Source organism: Trachurus japonicus, chromosome 10, assembly GCF_045865225.1.
Source record: "Trachurus japonicus isolate A0001 chromosome 10, Traja_1.0".
Taxonomy (NCBI): domain Eukaryota; kingdom Metazoa; phylum Chordata; class Actinopteri; order Carangiformes; family Carangidae; genus Trachurus; species Trachurus japonicus.
The window spans coordinates 38,137,991-38,158,627 of record NC_140916.1 but is presented as its reverse complement, the minus strand read 5'-3'; the positions used below and the strand labels follow the sequence as shown (position 1 = coordinate 38,158,627).

General features: G+C 41.1%; 1 protein-coding gene across 1 annotated transcript; it reads right to left on the bottom strand.

Moving 5' to 3' along the window:
- Positions 1–1,279: 1,279 nt before the first annotated feature.
- dnd1 (DND microRNA-mediated repression inhibitor 1) lies at positions 1,280–14,599 on the bottom strand. The gene is made up of 6 exons (XM_085788794.1): positions 14,568–14,599; positions 10,308–10,413; positions 8,295–8,623; positions 6,828–6,960; positions 3,076–3,276; positions 1,280–1,623 (listed from the first exon to the last, which is right to left on the bottom strand). The coding sequence occupies exons 1-6, from the start codon at positions 14,586–14,588 to the stop codon at positions 1,280–1,282; spliced, it is 1,134 nt and encodes a 377-aa protein (XP_085644920.1). The 5' UTR covers positions 14,589–14,599.
- Positions 14,600–20,637: the final 6,038 nt, after the last annotated feature.

Genomic DNA, 20,637 nt, shown 5'->3' with positions numbered 1-20,637 from the left:
CACAAAAAAAGAAATAACACAGATTTCATTTAAAGCAGAAGTAAGTGATATATTTGTGTTAATATAAGTCTTAAATAGTTGTATCTTCCGACAGCAATCACTTCTATAGAGTGTTTGGTCTGAAACACGGGTCTGTCAGTCACTCTGCTCTGCTGTAAGCTGAGGAGAAAACTTTTATCGTATCCTACAGTTTTTATCCAATGAGGAGAGAGAACGGCATGCAGGGCTGTGTGTGCAGCCAAGGGATGCGCCTGAATGTGGTGACATAGGAACGAGGACTGTTATGGTGCGTTCAAGGAAACTCGTATTTTTCCGACTGTGAAGTGGTACCAGTTCGATCTGGTACGAGTTCACCGGTCAGAAGTTACGAGTGGCCGTTATAGGGACTTTCACAGGTAAAACAGGTCGGAAAAACACGAGTGGGTTGCCTGGAACGCTACAAAGTCGTAAGTTGTGACTTGAAGCTGTAATTTACGATTTCAAAATCCTGCCTGGAACGCAGCATTAGCCAAAACGACCGGACCGCTTACTTCTGCTTTAAGACCATATTTACCTTAGTACTGGGATGAGCGTTAGCTGGCCATGCATGTCCTTGACTTTCTTAATGTTTATTTGTAGTTTGTTGTTGCATCACAGTGAGGGTTTGTTAGGGTCCATGCCATACAGAACAAATAAAAATTTGTCTGTCCACTTGTCTTGAAATGTTCTGTGCTCATCTTGTGCTTCCTATATTACACCTGCCGTTTGCCTGCTCGTCCCCTCTCTGGTGTCTTCATGCTGATTTTTGTTTGCTGCTTCCTCTGACTCAAATTAACAGGAATATATGGGAATTAAGGGGAATATATGGAAATAAAGCCAAAATTTACAAAATTCAAGGTTGGCCCTTAACAGGGAACTTAAAGGAGCATTATTGCAAATCCAAATTCTTAATTCGGCCACTAGATGGAGCCAGGCATATCAGATATAAACAAGTGGGCAACTGTCAGAGAGAGAGAGAGAGCAGTATGGAGCATAGTTTGTTCTTGCAACAAGATTCAATAAGAGACAATGTTCATAATTTCTCTTTTAATTAAAAGAGGGAACTAAACGGTAACACAGAAGGCATGCAACAACAAATACAAATCACAAAGGTTTAAACCAGACAAAGAAGTCTGCTGCAACTCTATTAAAACATGCAGAAATCAACCACATTTAAGATAAAACCTTTCTTTTTTTTAGTTAGTTATTACATTATCAATGAAACAAACAGTGTGAAACAGTGTGAGATGAGATGAGCTGTTCACTGGGAGAGCTGCTGCTTCCTCTGAAGCCTCTGTCGGACCTGCTGGGCCGCAGCCTGCCGGGCTTCCTCCAAAGTACTGGAGGAAGTGGGTCCGGGTAAGATCATGACCAGGCCTGTGAAGGGCAGCAGACCTTTGCCCCCGGGGGTAAACACCGTGTAGGTAAAGTAAAGGAATCCATCCGGTCCGGTGTGGCTGTACTGCATCTCATAGACGAAGAGCTCCATCGCTGCAGCAGCTTCACATCTCTGACGGGGGTTGGAGGGGTTGGAGAGGGTGGTGGAGGGGCAAGAGGAGTGGAGGTGTGGGGGTAAAGAGGGTCCTCCCACTGTTCTGCAAAAACCTGCAGGGGTGGACGGCAGAGATGGCAAAAGTAAAAGCACCTGTGTAAAAAACGACTTAAGTAAAAGCAGTGTTCCTACAGCTTCAGCCAAGTTCAATTTAAGACTTTTTAAGACTTTTTTAAAGCCAATTGAAATGAAATTTAAGACCGACTTCATAATAATAAAACACCACATCAACTACACAGGGTTATAGGGACAATTTGACCCACTTTCCTATGTGATCCAAGGTAAAGTGACTGCTACATGAACATTGGATCGTGTCTCTTTCCAGCTGTCCTTTCTAAATAAATGCATAAAAAGTCCGAAAAAAACAAAACAAAACACTGACTCAGGAGCTGGAGGCGGCCGCCACTAACTTCTCTATGTCTGAATGTTACCAATTATTTTGAGATTTGAGACTAATTACAACCATAAAATACCACTTACCAAGTGTTAACATTTTTAAGACTTTTGAAAAATTGATTTAAGACATTTTAATGCCAATTAAAGGACAATTCCAGGCGAATTCAACTCGGGGCTGTATGTTCCTATCATTTTAGGTCTAAAAGAATGAATCTGAAGATTTTCAGTTTAATGTCTCCTGTTTTGTGGTAGTTGTGTCTGTCCCCGCATCGCCACGGCAGCGATGAATGGGAGTGGATGTAAGTTCTGCTGTTTAGGCTGTTTCCATCCCTCAAAGCCACAGACAGCGTCAGATGGAGACTCAAACATGCAGCCAGAAGTTTATTTACTTCAACAAGCCGACATGTTTGTAAAACTAGATCTAATTCAAAGTCTCCCAGAGTCTCGCGAGACCCAGTTGCCGTGCTCGGTGTGTTCAGGTGCAGTGGGAAAAGCTACCGTTTGTGTCATAAACACAGGAATATCAACTCTTGACTTGCTTCAAGTCTACATTTTTTTCCACAGACAGCGTCAGGTGGAGACTCAAACATGTGCCGAGAAGTTTTTTTACTTGAAGCAAGTCAAGAGTTGATATTCCTGTGTTTATGACACAAACGGGAGCTTCCCACTGCACCTGAACACACCAGCACGGTAACTGGGTCTCACACGAGACTCTGTGAGACTTTGAATTAGATCTAGTTTTACAAACATGTCGGCTTGTTGAAGTAAATAAACTTCTGGCTGCATGTTTGAGTCTCCATCTGACGCTGTCTGTGGCTTTGAGGGATGGAAACAGCCTAAACAGCAGAACTTACATCCACTCCCATTCATTGCTGCCATGGCGACAAGGGGACAGACACAACTACCACAAAACAGGAGACATTAAACTGAAAATCTTCAAATTCCTTCTTTTAGACGTAAAATGTTAGGAACATACACCCCCGAGTTGAATTTGCCTGGAATTGTCCTTTAAGGCCTTGTTTTTAGATGAATGAATTCAATGCCTTTTAAGACTTTTTAAGGATCCGTAAGAACCCTGAGTAACAAAGTATTTGTACTTGGTTACTTGCCATCAGTGGTGGACGGACAGCGGGCCAGACGAGGGGGCAGGACGTTGGGGGGACGGGAGCTCAGGGCGTGGCGGTGGCGCGGCTGCTTCATGGGTGAAGCTGGAAGGCTCGGAGGTTTCCGTAGAGACGGTAGAGGCTTGTCGGAGTTCATCGACGGCTGCCACTTGACTGAGACGGTCAACCCCAGATGCTTCTTGAATGCTGGAGGTAGAGAGAAAAAGGTCAGGACATGCAGCAGTAATATAAGGACACTGCAAAAACTCAAACATCTTACCAATAATAATTGTCTTATTTCTAGTCAAAACAATCTAATTCTACTTAAAATAAGACTCATCACATTTAAAAAGTAGCTTGTTTTTAGACACTTTTTACTTTTTTAAAGCAAATTTTCCACTTTAAATAAGTAGAAAAATCTGACAGTGGAGTAAGATTTTCTTTCTTATTACAAGCTCAAAAAACTTACTTTCACTGGCAGATTTTTCTACTTATTTCAAGTGAAAATTAGTTTGAAACAAGTGAAAATGATCTAAAAACAAGTTAATTTTTAGGTGATGAGTCTTATTTTAAGTGGAAAGAGTTTAGTTTTTGACTAAAATTGAGACATTTTGACAAGAAATAAGACAAATATTCTTGGAAACATGTTTGAGTTTTTGCAGTGTCTTATTTCTAGTCAAAACAATCTAATTCTACTTAAAATAAGACTCATCACATTAAAAAGCAGCTTGTTTTTAGACACGTTTTACTTCTTTCAAGCAGATTTTCACTTGAAATAAGTAGAAAAATCTGATAGTGGAGCAAGTTTTTCTTCCTTATTACAAACACGAAAAACTTGCTTTCACTGGCAGATTTTTCTACTTATTTCAAGTGAAAATTAGTTTGAAACAAATGAAATTATCTGAAAACAAGTTAATTTTTAGGTGATGAGTCTTATTTTAAGTGGAAAGAGATTAGTTTTGACTAGAAATGAGACATTTGGACAAGAAATAAGACAAATATTCTTGGAAAGATTTTGAGTTTTTGCAGTGGACCTGATCCTCCCCGACATGAAGATTTGCATTTCTTAGACCACCAAAGACTCAAGTATGTTGAGTACAAGGACAAAAGGTGTCAAATATGAACAGTTTGAAGACTGAACTCAACATGGCTGCGGGAAGTGGGGGTGCTGGGGGTGCTGCAGCACCCCTAGTGGCCAGAGTGAGATTGGAAAAAAAATATTTAAAATAATTATGAATACGTAGCCTATTAATAATTTATGTTGAATGTTTTGGTGACTAATTTACAAGTTTGTAAATTGGCTGTGTGGTTTTTACCTTGTATTTGTGTCACTGTCAGTTTGAAACTAGAGAAAGTTTATTGAAAAGTTACTTTCTCACCATAACGGATTTAGGAGGGGAAAAAAAGATTTAAATCCTGAAACGGATATTTTCGTGAAAAAAATCAGAGATTTTACTATACTAGGCTGTCTCGCCCAGCCCTATGAGGAGAGTTGTTAAACAATGTGTAAATAGTTGGATAATAATTCCTTATGGTGCGCCTAAACAGATTTTTGAGACAGAGGTGTGTCATAGACTGTGATGGTACAGAGACTCACTTTATAGCGCCAATGACTATTAAAATCCTGACCAGTTTGTTATTATAATAAAACTTAGTTAATAGTAAGACACAAAACGTGGGCAGATTTGTTTTTTTTCCTCTGAATTGTACGCTTTGCACTGTTCATTCTGTCGTTCGGGAGTTTATTTCTCCATACCGGGTGGGGGGTGGCCCTGGAACTCAACTATGTTGACTGGAGTTTGCATGCTCTCTCCAGGTTCTCCATCTTCCACCCACAGTCCAACAACATGTTCCTTAGATTGATTGGTGACTATATTTCCCATCATGTGTGAATGTGAGTGTGTGACTGTTGTTCATCTCTACAGGTCATCTTTGTGACTGACTGGCGATCTGTCCAGAGTATGCCTCAACCCTCAACCTGTCAGCTGGGACTGACTTCAGCCCACCTGCATGAAAAAGCGGTACAGGCAACGGATGGAGTCTTTTGTTAAAGGGATAGTTCACCCAAAATTGAAATTTCACTCATTATCATAAGGGCTGGGAGAAGTTTCAGAGTCCTCCGTGGCTTCTCTGAGTTACAGGGGGTCTCGGCGTAGCAGTGCATGTCCATATGACGGTTGCAAATGGATACCAACTGTCTTCGCAACAAAAAGACACACCAAAAAACATCCAAATACCTCCATGCTGCTCGTACTGTATGTAATGTCCGTCTTGTATTGAAGCCCCGAAATGCGAAATTGTCCCGAAAAAAAAAAAAGTCTATATTTCAAGCTTGTTTGTAGTGGAAGCTACGGAAGCTTCTCTTCCTGGTTCGTCCAAATTTGACGAACCAGGAAGAGAAGCTTCCACTACAAACAAGCTTGAAATATAGACTTATTTCATGTTTTTCGTGTCTGAAGCAACCGTGCTTCAGCAGCTTGGGTTCGAGGTAGTGTGGGTGTGGGCCAGTGGGGGACAGGGGAGGGAGGGGCATTCGGGCTGAAGCACAGCACAACTGGCCCTAGTGTGAGTGCACCCTTAGAGGGAAATTCATGCAAAACCACTGATGCACGTTGCCTTCAGGGACAGTTTTTCATCAACAGACTCTGTATTTCCCTCTAAAACAACTCTGTGTGGTAACGTTGTGTTATTATCTCATAGCGTGGTGAATGTGCAGCTCACAACTTGTCCACCAGAGCGTTGTGGAGTTGTTGGATTGTGTATTTGATGAGGGAAACCAAGAAATCCCATAATGAGCCTCCGTAGCGTAGCTCTGAGCAGCTCACGGCTCTGCTCCACCGTTCTAAAAATAGCTTGCACCGACAATTAAAGGTAACGAACCTACTGCTATGACTATAGGGATTATGGCAATGGACCAATTTGACAAAATGTTGAACTATCCCAATGTTTCCTTTCTACACCATCCATGAAAACCACTCCACATCCATAACAAGCTACACTGCAGTCAGTCTCAAAATAACAGATTCCTTGATCATAATTACTCCATAGAAGAAGTTTTTGACAATATAAATAGGATTATATTTACAGCAACAGCCTGACCACACCTATTAGTCTACTTGCCAACAACGAGTACCCGGAAATGTTGAGTACCCCAAAGTTTTATGTTAGAAATATATAGTATGGGTCCCCAGTATTCAGAAACTGCTGGATGCTAACTTATATATATTGGGCAATTAGCATAACAGACATAATTAGCATAAATTAGCATAATTGCCTATGTGGGCAATATTTCAACAAAATTGACTTGGCTGATCTGGGCAATATTGGAGTGGTTTTAGGGGTTATTGATGATGCAAAATTCAAAATGGCTGTCTAAACCGGAAGTGACCAGATTTTGAAATCCATCAAAATCGGCCCACTGGCGGTTAAAATCTGGTCACTTCCGGTTTAGACAGCCATTTTGAATTTTGCATCATCAATAACCCCTAAAACCACTCCAATATTGCCCAGATCAGCCAAGTCAATTTTGTTGAAATATTGCCCATATAGGCAATTATGCTAATTTATGCTAATTATGTCTGTTATGCTAATTGCCCAATATATATAAGTTAGCATCCGGCAGTTTCTGAATACTGGGGACCCATACTATATATTTCTAACATAAAACTTTGGGGTACTCAACATTTCCGGGTTCACAATGGGGCCCTATGGGCTGGCAAGTAGACTACATCAGTCCATCATCAGCAGGAATCACGTACCTTCCACCAGTATTTTCTTGGCCATGGAAGCAGTGTAGTGAGATGAGAAGGTGGCTGTAGCCGACACCCCCTCTATCCCGACCCCGGTCTGTAGAGACACTCGGTCCAGCCCCTCCACCAGCACACGCAGCACCTGCAGACACACAGCACAGGTCAGCTGGAGGAATGCTGCTGGAGGAATGCTGCTGGAGGAATGCTGCCATCCAAAATACAAACACAAACATTTCTGTTTTATATATCAGTCCAAAAGTATAACCGTCATTATAAATCTTTTTCTTTTCCTCATTTCAACCGCTGTTCAACCGAGGGAGACGGTCTCACGATTCTATTTTGAAGTTACAGGAAGACGGATGTTGATGTTAGCAGCTTCCGGAACGGTCAATGGACAAGATAAATAAAGATTTAACTTATTCCATCGTAAATGTGTACAAGATGAAGAAGAAGAATTGTAAATGTAAGTGTGCGCAAATCCACGGTGTTGTTGAACGTCATGTCAAAACACGGAGCAAATCGTCACAATCGTCGTGTGTGTGCCTGCTGTAATGGCTGCTCGCGGTCGCGGTGACCAGGGGTCTACACAGTAACCAACTGCTGATCGGTGGGCGCTAACCCTGGGCGGAGGGATACGTGAGGTGGTTAGGTCCAAATAAAAACTGTGTTTTTCCTGCACTTTGAAGGGCTGGAAAAAATTATATTATAGCGAACAATGGAACTGTGTATTTTTTTCAGGTAAAACTTCTTTTAGGCCGTGGAAATAGGCCGTTTCTTTGGGTCTGTTCACAACACTGTATGTTGTAAATCTCTGGGCAGGGCTATTATGGGCTGGTGTTGCTAACGGGAGGAGTGCAGAGAGTCTTCTACTGCAATTAAAATACTTAGGGGCTATTTGTACATCATACAACCCCACTTTAAAAAAAAATGCTACTATCCCTTTAACATAGATTATTCAGTTCTGCATTGCAGTTATATTGATGCATCATATTAACATCTTTTTCTGTCTTTCATTACAAAGTACACAGCTTTACTCTGCAAAAACTCAACATCTTTCCAAGAATATTTGTCTTATTTCTTGTCCAAATGTCTCATTTCTAGTCAAAACTAATCTCTTTCCACTTAAAATAAGACTCATCACCTAAATATTAACTTGTTTTTAGATCATTTCACTTGTTTCAAACTAATTTTCACTTGAAATAAGTAGAAAAATCTGCCAGTGAAAGTAAGTTTTTTGTGCTTGTAATAAGAAAGAAAAACTTGCTCCACTGTCAGATTTTTCTACTTATTTCAAGTGAAAATCTGCTTGAAAGAAGTAAAAAGTGTCTAAAAACAAGCTACTTTATAATGTGATGAGTCTTATTTTAAGTAGAATGAGATTTGTTTTGACTAGAAATAAGACGAATATTCTTGTTAAGATGTAGAGTTTTTGCAGTGTAGGATGGTAGAAGTGGTATTGTGTGGTATCATCATCACCTTCAGCAGCTCCTCTTGCCTCGTGGCAGCCGGCAGGTTTCCGATACAGAGGTTTCTCTTCTCGGTGCTGCGGCGGACGCTGAGGCGGACGGCAGGCTGCAGCAGCGTGTGGCCGTGCAGCCGGCGGACGGCGTCGGCGGCCACGGCCGACGAGCCGTATTTGGCGTAGGCGAAGCCGCGGTTCTGCCCGCTGAAGTTCATCATGAGCCTGAACTCCCAGAGCGGACCCACGGAGCGGAACAGAGGGATCAGCAGGTCCTCGTACACGTCCAGAGGGATCTGGCTGATGAAGACTTCACAGTGGGCTCCTGGAGGGGGACCGCTCCACACTGACCGGAGGATGGACACAAGATAGCAACGGATTATTAGGCCTACATCACATTGTATGGGAATAGGGTTGCAAAGGGGCGGAAAATTTCCAGAAACTTTCCATGGGAAGTTAAGTTGGGTAATTTCGGAAATATTCCAAATTGGAAACTTTCCATGGGAATTACTGGGAATTTATGGACATTAAAGCAGAAGTAAGCGATCCGGTGGTTTTGGGTAAAGCTGCGTTCCAGGCAGGCTTTTGAAACCGTAAATTACAGCTTCAAGTCACAACTTACGACTTTGTAGCGTTCCAGGCAACCCACTCGTGTTTCTCCGACCTGTTTTACCTGTGAAAGTCACTATAACGGCCACTCGTAACTTCTGACCTGTGAACTCGTACCAGATCGAACTGGTACCACTTCACAGGTCGGAAAAACACCAGTTACGAGTTGCCTTGAACGCACCATAACGTCTTGTCAGCAGATGGAGTTAGCAGCCCCCGCCCTCGTCATGGATCTATTGGTCCTCGTCCCTACGTCACCACATTCAGGCGCATCCCTTGGCTGCACACACAGAGAGGACTGCCCCTTTATGCCGTTCTCTCTCCTCATTGGATAAAGGTTGTAGGATACAAGGAAAGTTTTCTCCTGGGCTCAGAGCAGAGCAGAGGGACTGACAGACCCGTGTTTCAGACCAAACACTCTATAGAAGTGATTGCTGTCGGAAGATACAACTATTTAAGACTTATGTTAACACAAAAATATCACTTACTTCTGTTTTAACTGGAAATTGGGGCTAATTTAAACAAACTGCATCATGTGAATATTTTGTTTTGTCATAAGCACACATCCATGCAAAGTAATACAATAAAAAAAACTAGGGCTGACCCGATTATCATGTTTTGATAATCGAAGCTTCGCGGACATAAAATCAAAAAAAGGGGGGGGGGGGGGGGCAACGATCATAGAGTAAATAATGAAAGTAATGGCAAACAAACACTGCATATCTCCAAAATCAGGCAGGTGCCAAGTAGCCTACTCATTTTAATGTAACAATTACCGATGAGAACCGGTGTCAAAAAGGAAAAAAGAAAAAAAAAAAAAACAATCGATCACGGACTTCATGATCGATTACCATGGCAACGAACGAAGCTTCGAAGCTTCGATTTTTTTGGGTCAGCCCTATAAAAACATGACATTTCAACAGATTTTGCTGCATGTGATTGAGGAATAACATAGATATTCAAGTACTTGCATTAAATCTGGTTGTTTTAGCCAAGATTATGCTATGATATATTTTCACCAACTATATTTAAGTTCCCTGTTAAGAGCCAACCTTGAATTTTGTAAATTTTGGATTCATTCCCATATATTCCCGTTATTCCCATATATTCCTGTTAATTCCCATGGAAAATTTCCAACTTTGAAAATTCCCAGAATTTTGCAACCCTATATGGGAAACACCGATCTCTGGACATTGACATGTAAATATGTGGGATTGTAGCCAAGTGGCTAATTTCCATCCCCAGTCCCATTGGCAGGTTGATGTTAGACGATAAAAAGTACAAAAGGTAAAAAGTACAAGATATGGCTTGCATGGGTTCTAACTCAACTCTAAACACTGGTCACTCCATCCACTGCTGCTTCACTCTGCTCCTATGTATGTGTACTGTACTGTACTGTACTGTATGTGATCCTCTCTCACCCTCAGGCGGTCCTCCATATTTCCTCTGTCCATTCACTTGAGTCAGTCTGGTGTTGGTTGCTGTCAGCCAGGTCTCCAGTGCGTGCACACGCTGAAGATTCAGCACCTGATGGGTGAAAAGAATGGGATCAATTCATCAGTGACAGCAGCTATGATAACCAGTCGATACATAGGCTACTTCATATACACTGCGTATGTATAAGGAAGTGCATGTATGCATATGACTTCCAATGTCACATTCAAAAATAAAATAAGTTTTTCATTAAGGGTGTTGAAAGTAGGGATGCTTTTAGTGGTACCAACCAAATTCCTACAGAAATACCGATCGACCTGAAAAAAAATACACAGTTCCATTGTTCGCTATAATATAATTTTTTCCAGCCCTTCAAAGTGCAGGAAAAACACAGTTTTTATTTGGACCTAACCAACTCACGTATCCCTCCGCCCAGGGTTAGCGCCCGCCGATCAGCAGTTGGTTAGGTCCAAATAAAAACTGTGTTTTTCCTGCACTTTGAAGGGCTGGAAAAAATTATATTATAGCGAACAATGGAACTGTGTATTTTTTTTTCAGGTAAAACCTCTTTTAGGCCGTGAAAATAGGCCGTTTCTTTGGGTCTGTTCTAGAGGTCGACCGATTAATCGTTTTGGCCGATTAATCGGCGCCGATAGGACGTTTTACAAACTATCGGAATCAGCGGAACTTGGCTCCGATAGTGGCCGATGGCTGCAGTTTTTTCCACAGCGCCATAAACTGCTTCTTCCCTCCCGCTGTCTGTCTCTCTGATCACTGAGGGGCGGGGCTGCTCATCACACACACAGAGCAGGGGAGAGAGAGAGAGACAGGGCGTGTGCAGCGGCAGCAGCAGAGAAGTGACCCAGGTGAGGGTACTGTAGGTGCGGTGCGACCACAGTAAGAGAGAGGCGGCAGGTGGAGGGGCTGACTGGAACCAAACTCTCTTGTTATTTAATGAGAAACACTGTAGTATTTTCTCTTAATCATATAAGGGTTCCTGCATAGATAATGTGGTGGCGGCTGCCACGCTAAATATCTCACCGCCACCAGCTCACGAGTCAGTGTTTTTTTTTTTTTTTTTTCCCCTCCGGCTTTTTGTGCTTTTATTTTGAAAGGACAGCTAGAGAGAGACGGGAAGGAGGAAGAGAGAGCGCCGCAGAGTTGGGGCAGACGCACAATAATGGCTCTTTACACTACAAAGTTGGGCTCTATGGGCTCTACTCAGGGGTGAAAGTAGTTTTAAATTCTTGCCGGTACTATTACCAAAAGTTATTTTTCTCTGCATTATTGTTATTATTACTGATTTTAATTGGGACATTTTACAACAAACGTTAAACGTGGTACACGTTTCGAAGGCTGGGTCAGGGGTAGACAATAAAGGAAATTTTGAAGATCGCTGGCCCCATCATTCTTACCACTGGCCCAGGACAATGTCAGGTAGCCTATTGATCCCCATAATAAATAAAAAAGAACATATCATAGCCTGCAAACAGCCTGCGGTCTCGCCATCGAGGCTGGAGCTTTCTTATATATCGACACCAATACTAGTAAATTTCCACGATTCTCGATACATATACAATACCACGATTTAATTAGAAGAAAAAAACATGTGCTTCTAAATTGGCTACTTGATTTAATAAATAAATAACAGTTTCTCATCAAACTTGTATTTAAGCTCTAGCCTACTGTGGTTTAACAATGAAGTAAAAACAGAGTTAAAATGGTAAATATGCCCACACACAAACGGAAAGTCATGTAGTCATTACTTTTATCTTCCAGTAGTTCAATGATACAACTGTTGCTGTCATTCATTCACTTTAGGCTGTTTCCACAGACTGGTGCAAAACTGACTTATTGTTTCATTTTTCAGCTCCGTTTTGTTTTTACACACGTTTGTTTTTTCTCTGCTTCAAACCATCATGGATGTAGCCTACTATGGTCTAAACGCACCACCGCTGTGGCGACACCGAGCAGCTGGAGCCGCGCTCACATAAACAGACCGCGAGCTCGACTGTAGCCGCACCGAGACCCAGCACGTGCTCTGGCACGCGTGTAACGTCCGCGTCGGTCCCGACAGGACTCTCCACGACGCGCTGAGGGCAAAGTTTCACGGTACCGGAAAAAAAGGTTCAGTCTTCAGCAGCAGTGAGCGAGCGGCGCGTCCCGCGGTGCACAGCTGCACACTGCAGCTACTTGCAGGTGGTGCTGACGTCCCAGGGCGCAGCTGCTGCGCACAGAATGTAGATCATGTCTCTGTCTTTGATCGGGTCGGGATCTTGTAACACTATGTGTTATAATAATAACCGAGACAATTTCACAGAAATCATTTCAAACCACAGGGAATTCATGTGAAATTAGATTTATTATTTTTTTTTACTTTTTATTTTATTTATTTATTTTTATCTCTCTCATGATCTTCCTGGTACTGCGTACCACCTCTGAATCTTTTAGTGGTACGCAGTACCGGACCGTACCGGCTTACTTTCACCCCTGGCTCTACTCGACTTGGTTTAGGTCCTGTTCCATAACAGCTGAGTTCCTCCTCAGCGGGGACGGGGTCGTCATATCACGGCCGCTACGTGAGTCTCGCTCTCTTTTTTCTCTCCTCCCGTCAGCTCCAAACACACTCGTCCAACTCACGATCATTACAGCGTGGTTTTTCTTTTTACAGGCTATGGGTTTTCCACACAGTAGGGTAATTGTAGTGAAACAGTCACCTGTTAATGTACGGCGTAACCACACCACGAGCTAACGTCCTGTTTAGTTACAGTCTCCTCTCCTGCAGCGTCACATCACTACAGCTGTTCTGATGTAAACAAACTCACGTGTGGAGTTCGGCTGTTCGTCACTCACAGGGTCCAGGGATGATTCAGTGTCCCACATCCTTTAGTTTTACACTAGCTAATAGCTATATATTATTATTAAAAAATAAATAAATAAATAAATTAAAATATAATTTTTTTTTTCGGTGGGGGGGGGGGTATCGCCCGATTAATCGGCTATCGGCTTTTTCCTGCTCCAAACTATCGTTATTATATCGGAATTTAAAAATCCACTATCGGTCGACCTCTAGTGTGTTCACAACACTGTATGTTGTAAATCTCTGGGCAGGGCTATTATGGGCTGGCGTTGCTAACGGGAGGAGTGCAGAGAGTCTTCTACTGCAATTAAAGTACTTAGGGGCTATTTGGAGATCATACAACCCCACTTTAAAAAAATGCTACTATCCCTTTAAGCGTAAGGCCAGCCATGGCAATAGCACAAACCTGAGGAAGCACTTAGTTAAACATAAAAGGGTTAGGCCACTTCCAAAGGCTAAAGAATTAACTTTTTTTTTTGAATTCATGGTTTAGGTATATTATTATATTGTATAAAATAAGTGATTGTGTGTGATAAGGCCAGCTAATGACAAAGCAGGCAAGGCAAAGAATATTCAATATTGCCCATTCATAAACTTAACGTCTTCCATTCATGTTTGTTTGTGCATAAGTTTATCAACACTTAACAAAATCTTCCTGACACTTTTCAACATTTTTTAAAAACTTTTTCCTCTGACCTTCATTCATATTCAACTAAGCATAGTGGCAATCTTCCTTTACCCTTCTGTCCAACATCTGGGCATCAATCTAATATCACATTTAGAGGTAAAAAAAACTCTGGAATGGTTTAGATGTAGGGAAGTCACGATTATACATTTCCTTGGTACGATTATTGTCAGAGAAATAATCACTGTGTTACGATTATCACGATTATTATGCACTAAAAATCAAAAGAGATTTATTTTGACTAGAAATGACATTTTGACTAGAAATAAGACAAATATTCTTGGTAAGATATTTGAGTTTTTGCAGTGTAATGCTGCATTAGCATCAAAACAAAGAAGGCTAAATAAAAAATGATAATACATACGTAGTCTAAGAAAAAAAAAAGGAAAAGTTAGGGGGAGGGGCCCACTTTAGTATTCTTTAAGGGGGCCCAGAATTCCTAGCAACGGCCCTGTGTGGAGATGGCGGGTGGCTCTCTAGTCCAGTGCAGCTTAATTTGCTTCGTTTGGCGCATGAACATGAAAGAAAAACGAGCCATGCGACAAAAAAAAGTTACTTTCACAGCTTCACAGAACCGCGACACAACTTCTCCAACAACCAGTCACAGCAGCAGCCGGTCTGTGACCTGTTACCTGTCCAGGTGAGACCAGACCAGACCAGACCAGACCAGCAGCCAGTACCAGACCATCATAGACACCTTACCTGTGTGTTGTTGTCCTCCATCTGCTCCACCATCGCTGCTCTCCACGCCGTGACTCTGCTGCTGCTGATCCCAGGTCTGATCCCAGGTCAGCCCGGCGCCGCCCCACTACTCCCATCATCAATTAGAGAAAGGTGTTGCTGCAGACCGGGGGCGGCAGTTGTTTTCATGACACTGCCACCTAACGACTTGGACGACGCAAGACGGTTAAGGTCATGTGCCACTTTTCCAGTGTGAAAAACAGATAGAATGTCCACACACTGCTATTATCAAGCTCCCAAAAATGTATTAGGACACCTTGGGTCTTCATCAGGTCATCTTTCTATATGAATAAATAGAAAAATATGTAGAAAGATATAGTATATATATTTATTCTTCTTCTCTATAACAGCCTACTATTTGTTGTATCTCTTGCTGATCGCCTCTTGTTTAGTAACTGATAATATTTTGGGCTATGTGTATATGTGGGTCCCATCTTGTTATGTTCTTTGTAATCACTCAGATTCTTGATGTAGCTACACAATCCATGAGATGTTTTGGATGTTTTAATTGTTCCAGGCCTTCTACCTGTGATGATGGGTTGTTATGGATGTGTAAACATGTGTGTATGTAACGCCTGTGATTAGTTTGGGAGGGCAACAGGTGATATTAATTATTGGCAACCTCCCCCTATTTATGTGCCCCACCCCCCCTACACATCAGATGACCTGATGAAGACCCAAGGGGTCCAAACGTTGTCCTTATAAATATTTGGGAGCTTGATTATAGCAGTGTGCAGACATTCTGTCTGTTTTTCCTTCTTGTTGTTTCTTGTCCTGCACCTGCTCACTGTCCTGGATGTGCGTGAACTGTCCTCTCTTGCCACTTTCCCAGTGTATCATTCATTGTTGGAGCGAGGTAAATACGTTTTTGTCAGGGACATTTTCAGATTCTACCTGACGAGAAGCCAATTAGAGAATGGGCCTGGGAGATTTTTTTCTTTTGGTTTTGCGTTCATACATAGCCAATCGACATCCCCCCCCTCTCCCTCCTGCTGCAAACTTACAGTACTGTTACACCACTGCCTTGTACTTCTACTACTACAGGGTATATAGTCCAGTAATTTTAGGCCAAAAAAGGGGTCAACGTTAAACAAATTGCAACAGAAGCAAACTCAACTGATTTTGTATCCTCAACATGTCCTGAGTGAGGGAAAAAAAGCCCAGAAGAATCCCATTAGGGGAAAGTTTAGAAAAAGACCCAAATATATCCCATTTATACGCATATAAAAAATGTTTTTCACGTGAATAGGGTAAAATTTTTAACCTTTAGATATCTCCATGAAAATTACTGAGTTGATTACTTACATTAAGACAAACAAAAAATGTATTACAAGTTTTTTGAAATTCTTTGTTAACATGAGCAAATTTGCATAAACTTGCATAAATTCCACCGTTTTGACGGCACATGTATGAAGTTGCTGTGGTGGTACCAGCATGAAAATTGGAATGAGTTGACTCCATCGGTCAACCGACAAGTTGACCACTTTAAATTTCAAGATGACTGCAATTTATGCAAATTTATGCAAATTTGCTCATGTTAACAAAGAATTTCAAAAAACTTGTAATACATTTTTTGTTTGTCTTAATGTAAGTAATCAACTCAGTAATTTTCATGGATATATCTAAAGGTTAAAAATGTTACCCTATTCACGTGAAAAACATTTTTTATATGCGTATAAATGGGATATGTTTGGGTCTTTTTCTAAACTTTCCCCTAATGGGATTCTTCGGGGCTTTTTTTCCCTCACACAAAATCAGTTGAGTTTGCTTCTGTTGCAACTTGTTCAACCTTTTTTCATAAAATGACTGGACTAATAGGAATCTTGAAGTTTATTCTAAAACCTTTTAAAGACTTTTTCAAGACCTCAATATTTTTTAATACCTCACCGCCACTTCAAGCTGTAACCATTTACATCAGTGACACTTTTAACTGAACAGTTTTAGTTTGTGATTAAGACTATAGACCACTATGATACAACAGAATTCAAAAAAGGCTGGGATAATAAATCAAAGGCAAAGTTTATAAAAAACAAAACAAAAGAAAAACATTGCTCCACTCTCAAAAAACAAAAACAACAATCTTCTTTTCTTTTTTATGTACGGATTCATCTTTGTTTTTTAAAGGGATAGTTCACCCAAAATTCAAATTTCACTCATTATCTACTCACCCTCATGTCGACTAAGAGCTGTGAGAATTTTCAGAGTCCTCCGTTCCTTCTCTGAGTTACGGGGGGGGGGGGTCCATGCAGCAGTATTTGTCCATATAATAATAATATAAATTCAAGGAGTAAGGCTAAACTAAACTGTGCGTCCCTAAAGAAACATTGTCATACATCATGCTCTATGGCTGAACATGGAGAGTAATTAATATTTAATAATAATATTTAATAAAGTGTTTCATATAAATGACATGGTTGGTGGTTAAGTGATGTGTAATGTGTGCATGGCTCCACAAGGTGTCAGTGTTGGATTATGTCTGAGCTCCCTGCAGACGGAAATACATGCACATGAGAGATCACGTTGTAGTAGTAGTATTTATAGTAGTATTTACAGAGACCCGACAGTAGTAGTACACATCGCTGCTGTGGTGAGACATCACACAAAAACCTCCTGGTAAAAGGCAGAAACCTTCATCTGCTTCAACTGGTTTTAGAAAAAGAAACAGAGAGAGTGCAACCGTACAAACAAAATCAAGAATCTAATTACACAAATAACTAAGAGTAAACTGTTCCAGTGTAAAAAAAGAAAAAGAAAAAAAAAAGAATAAATGGATACATTTATTATTAAAGGGATAGTTCACCCAAAATTGAAATTCCACTCATTATCTCATTATTTCAAGCTTGTTTGTACCTCTTCCCGGTTCGTCAAATTTGACGCAAATCGCGTGAGATTTGGACGGACCAGGAAGAGGAGCTTAATATATGAAAACAATAATTAAATATTATTATTAATTTAAAAAAAAAAATCACATATTGACAACATCATTAATTCCTGTGACCATAACTAGCCACAGCGGTCTATGATAGCAAATTTGCAGAGAGGTTGTGGTAATAAATTACGTGGCGGAAGAGAATACATGAGGACTGGTTAATAGTTGCAATTAAAACATTGTAAAATCCTGGAGGGTCTGTATAATGTCCTACCAAGAAAAAGGGGTAGGATGTAAGTTATATTATATTGACTATATGTGACATTAAAGACAACCTGTGTCATGCTACGGAATAACTTCTAATACATTCTATTGGTGGGGGGAGGGGGTTGTTCCTTTCCGATGAACAGGAAACGTGGGTGTGGCTGTTGTTTTGTTTTTTTTTACACCAAGGAGTGTTTTGGATGAAAAGCTAATGCTTGCAATCAACTCAGAATCGTGAAAAACCCCTAGTTTGACCCCTCACAAGTTACTTAAGGCCAAATTAAAAATTTCGGAATTTTTGAAAGTCTGGTTACAGGTACCCCAACTACTTTTTCTAGGGGGTTTCCCACGGGAGTTGAATTTCAACTAACAGCTAAACTAGAAACACTGGTAACTGTTGGTTGTTTCAAACTCATTCAAATACTAAGCTGGTGTTTGTGAGTGTACCATGATGCTAAACATCCAGTTTGTCTTTTGGAATTTGGAGAGTAGGCCTAGCCTAAAATTCTACTGAGGCTCTGAGCCTGTTGATCGCCAGCTAGTAGTGAAATTATCATATGATTTTGGTTGGATTTTTATAATTTTTTCACTGGAATGAGTCTACTGTTTGCTGAAAATGATGACACATTGACTGATGTCATAACCTGGACCCATCGTTGATTGCCAATGAAGTAAAGATGAAAATATTGGAAAAAAGTGAGAAAACGCCACATTTTTTTTCCCATAAAATTGATACAAAATCATGTAGAAATGTGTTTTAAGAATTATTTTTTCAGTGGATGTTGTCACCACATGTGTTCTGTGTATCTGAAATGCATTCATTGAAGAAAAAAAATCATTTTTTACAATTTCCTGTCGAAAAATAAAGGGTGCATACAGTGAAATGGCCACAATTTTTTTTCGCGATATTTCCGGCAGAGCAGACCCCTCAATTATTGTTCCTTAGTGTCAAAGTTACCAGAAAAAAACACAAATAAAAAGTATAACAGACGGTGTCAGGTTGAACCCATTTTTGAGCCTGTGGCTCCCCGACTAAGTGCTCGTGCCGGAGCCAGCAGGGGAGAATCTCTGACCCAACTTCAGGTTGAGGAGAAAACGATCTGTATTCCGTCTTGAGGACAGTTAGACCAGCTCTTTATCCTTCAGGAGCTGATTCCTGGAGAGAACATCAAAGCACAATCAAGGAGTAGAGAGGAGTGTGTCTGTATTGGGAGCAGGACTGGGTCTTTGCTATTTGCAGATGAATACTTTGGAATTCCCATCTTCATGTTGTTAAATTATCTTCATCCCTCAATACTTTTAAGTTAAGACTGAAGCTTAAACCTGTTAAATCAAAGTTCCTAATAGTTTCTTTTCCAGTATATTTGTCATTGGATCATTATCTCTTTACATGCTCATACACTCAGTTAAATACAATTATTTTATATTCATACGCACCCATGTTTTTATTTCTGACTTCTTTGAGTGTGTGCTATAAAATGGCACTTGTATTGCTTCCTTTTTTGTTGTTATTTGTTGTTGCTTTCTCATATTGTTGTTGTTAAATTTATCCTCTGAATGAGTATATTTCTTGGGGAGGTGCTTCTTATAAGCCCATGTAGGGTTTTTTAACCTCTCCTGCACTTACTATTCTTCTTTCATTTCTGTTTTTTGTAATTGTCGTTTTTTATGGTGCAAATAAATAAATACAAATACAAATACAAACTCTTCAGTCCCATCTGTCAAAAAGAGGTGTGGTCCATGTACATTATTCACATGAACATAAACTGATATTATTTTCTAATCTCCATTTCTGCAGGATATGGGACAGGGGGGGGCAGGGGGGGCAGGGGGGGGCAGGGTCTTAGATGGACAGATAGACTAGAAATGAAGTGAGGAAGAAGAGGATATTGAGTTGGGACTTGTGTGTGTTTCCTCCTGTCATGTTTTTTGCTGTTGTTGTTGTTGTTGTTGTTGTGTTCCCAGCAGAGGAGTTTATCTGGAGGATCAGGTCTAAGTGAATTACTGTAGCCTATCTCAGCACAGCAGCGAAGCAGCGAGCTGCTTTTAGGACAATCAGATCTGCATCAAGGTCTCAGGGCTTTTTATTGACCACTGCAAAGTCCCCGTGGAGTTAATATGGAGGTTAGATTTGTGTGTGTGGCATTTAATTCCTGTCCTTTTCATGTTGTTGCTAAGTTACTCTGTCACCAGTTTACATCAACACTTTTTATTACCACAAGAGCACACAGACCCACCCAGACACACACACAGACCCACACAGACCCACCCAGACACACACACACACACACACACACAGACCCACCCAGACACACACACACACACAGACCCACCCAGACACACACACACACAGACCCACACAGACACACCCAGACACACACACACACACACACACACAGACCCACCCAGACACACACACACACAGACCCACACAGACACACACACACACACACACACAGCCATTGTGTGTCAGCCATGTAATTTCCCCACCAGAGGAGAAAGTGTGTATCTGTGACATGGTTGTGTGTCTTCTTGCCTTTTGATTAAAGGACAATTCCAGGCGAATTCAACTCAGGCTGTATGTTCCTATCATTTTAGGTCTAAAAGAAGGAATCTGAAGGTTTTCAGTTTAATGTCTCCTGTTTTGCGGTAGTTGTGTCTGTCCCCGCGTCGCCACGGCAGCAATGAATGGGAGTGGATGTAAGTTCTGCTGTTTAGGCTGTTTCCATCCCTCAAAGCCACAGACAGCGTCAGATGGAGACTCAAACATGCAGCCAGAAGTTTATTTACTTCAACAAGCCGACATGTTTGTAAAACTAGATCTAATTCAAAGTCTCCCAGAGTCTCGCGCGAGACCCAGTTGCCGTGCGCGGTGTGTTCAGGTGCAGTGGGAAAAGC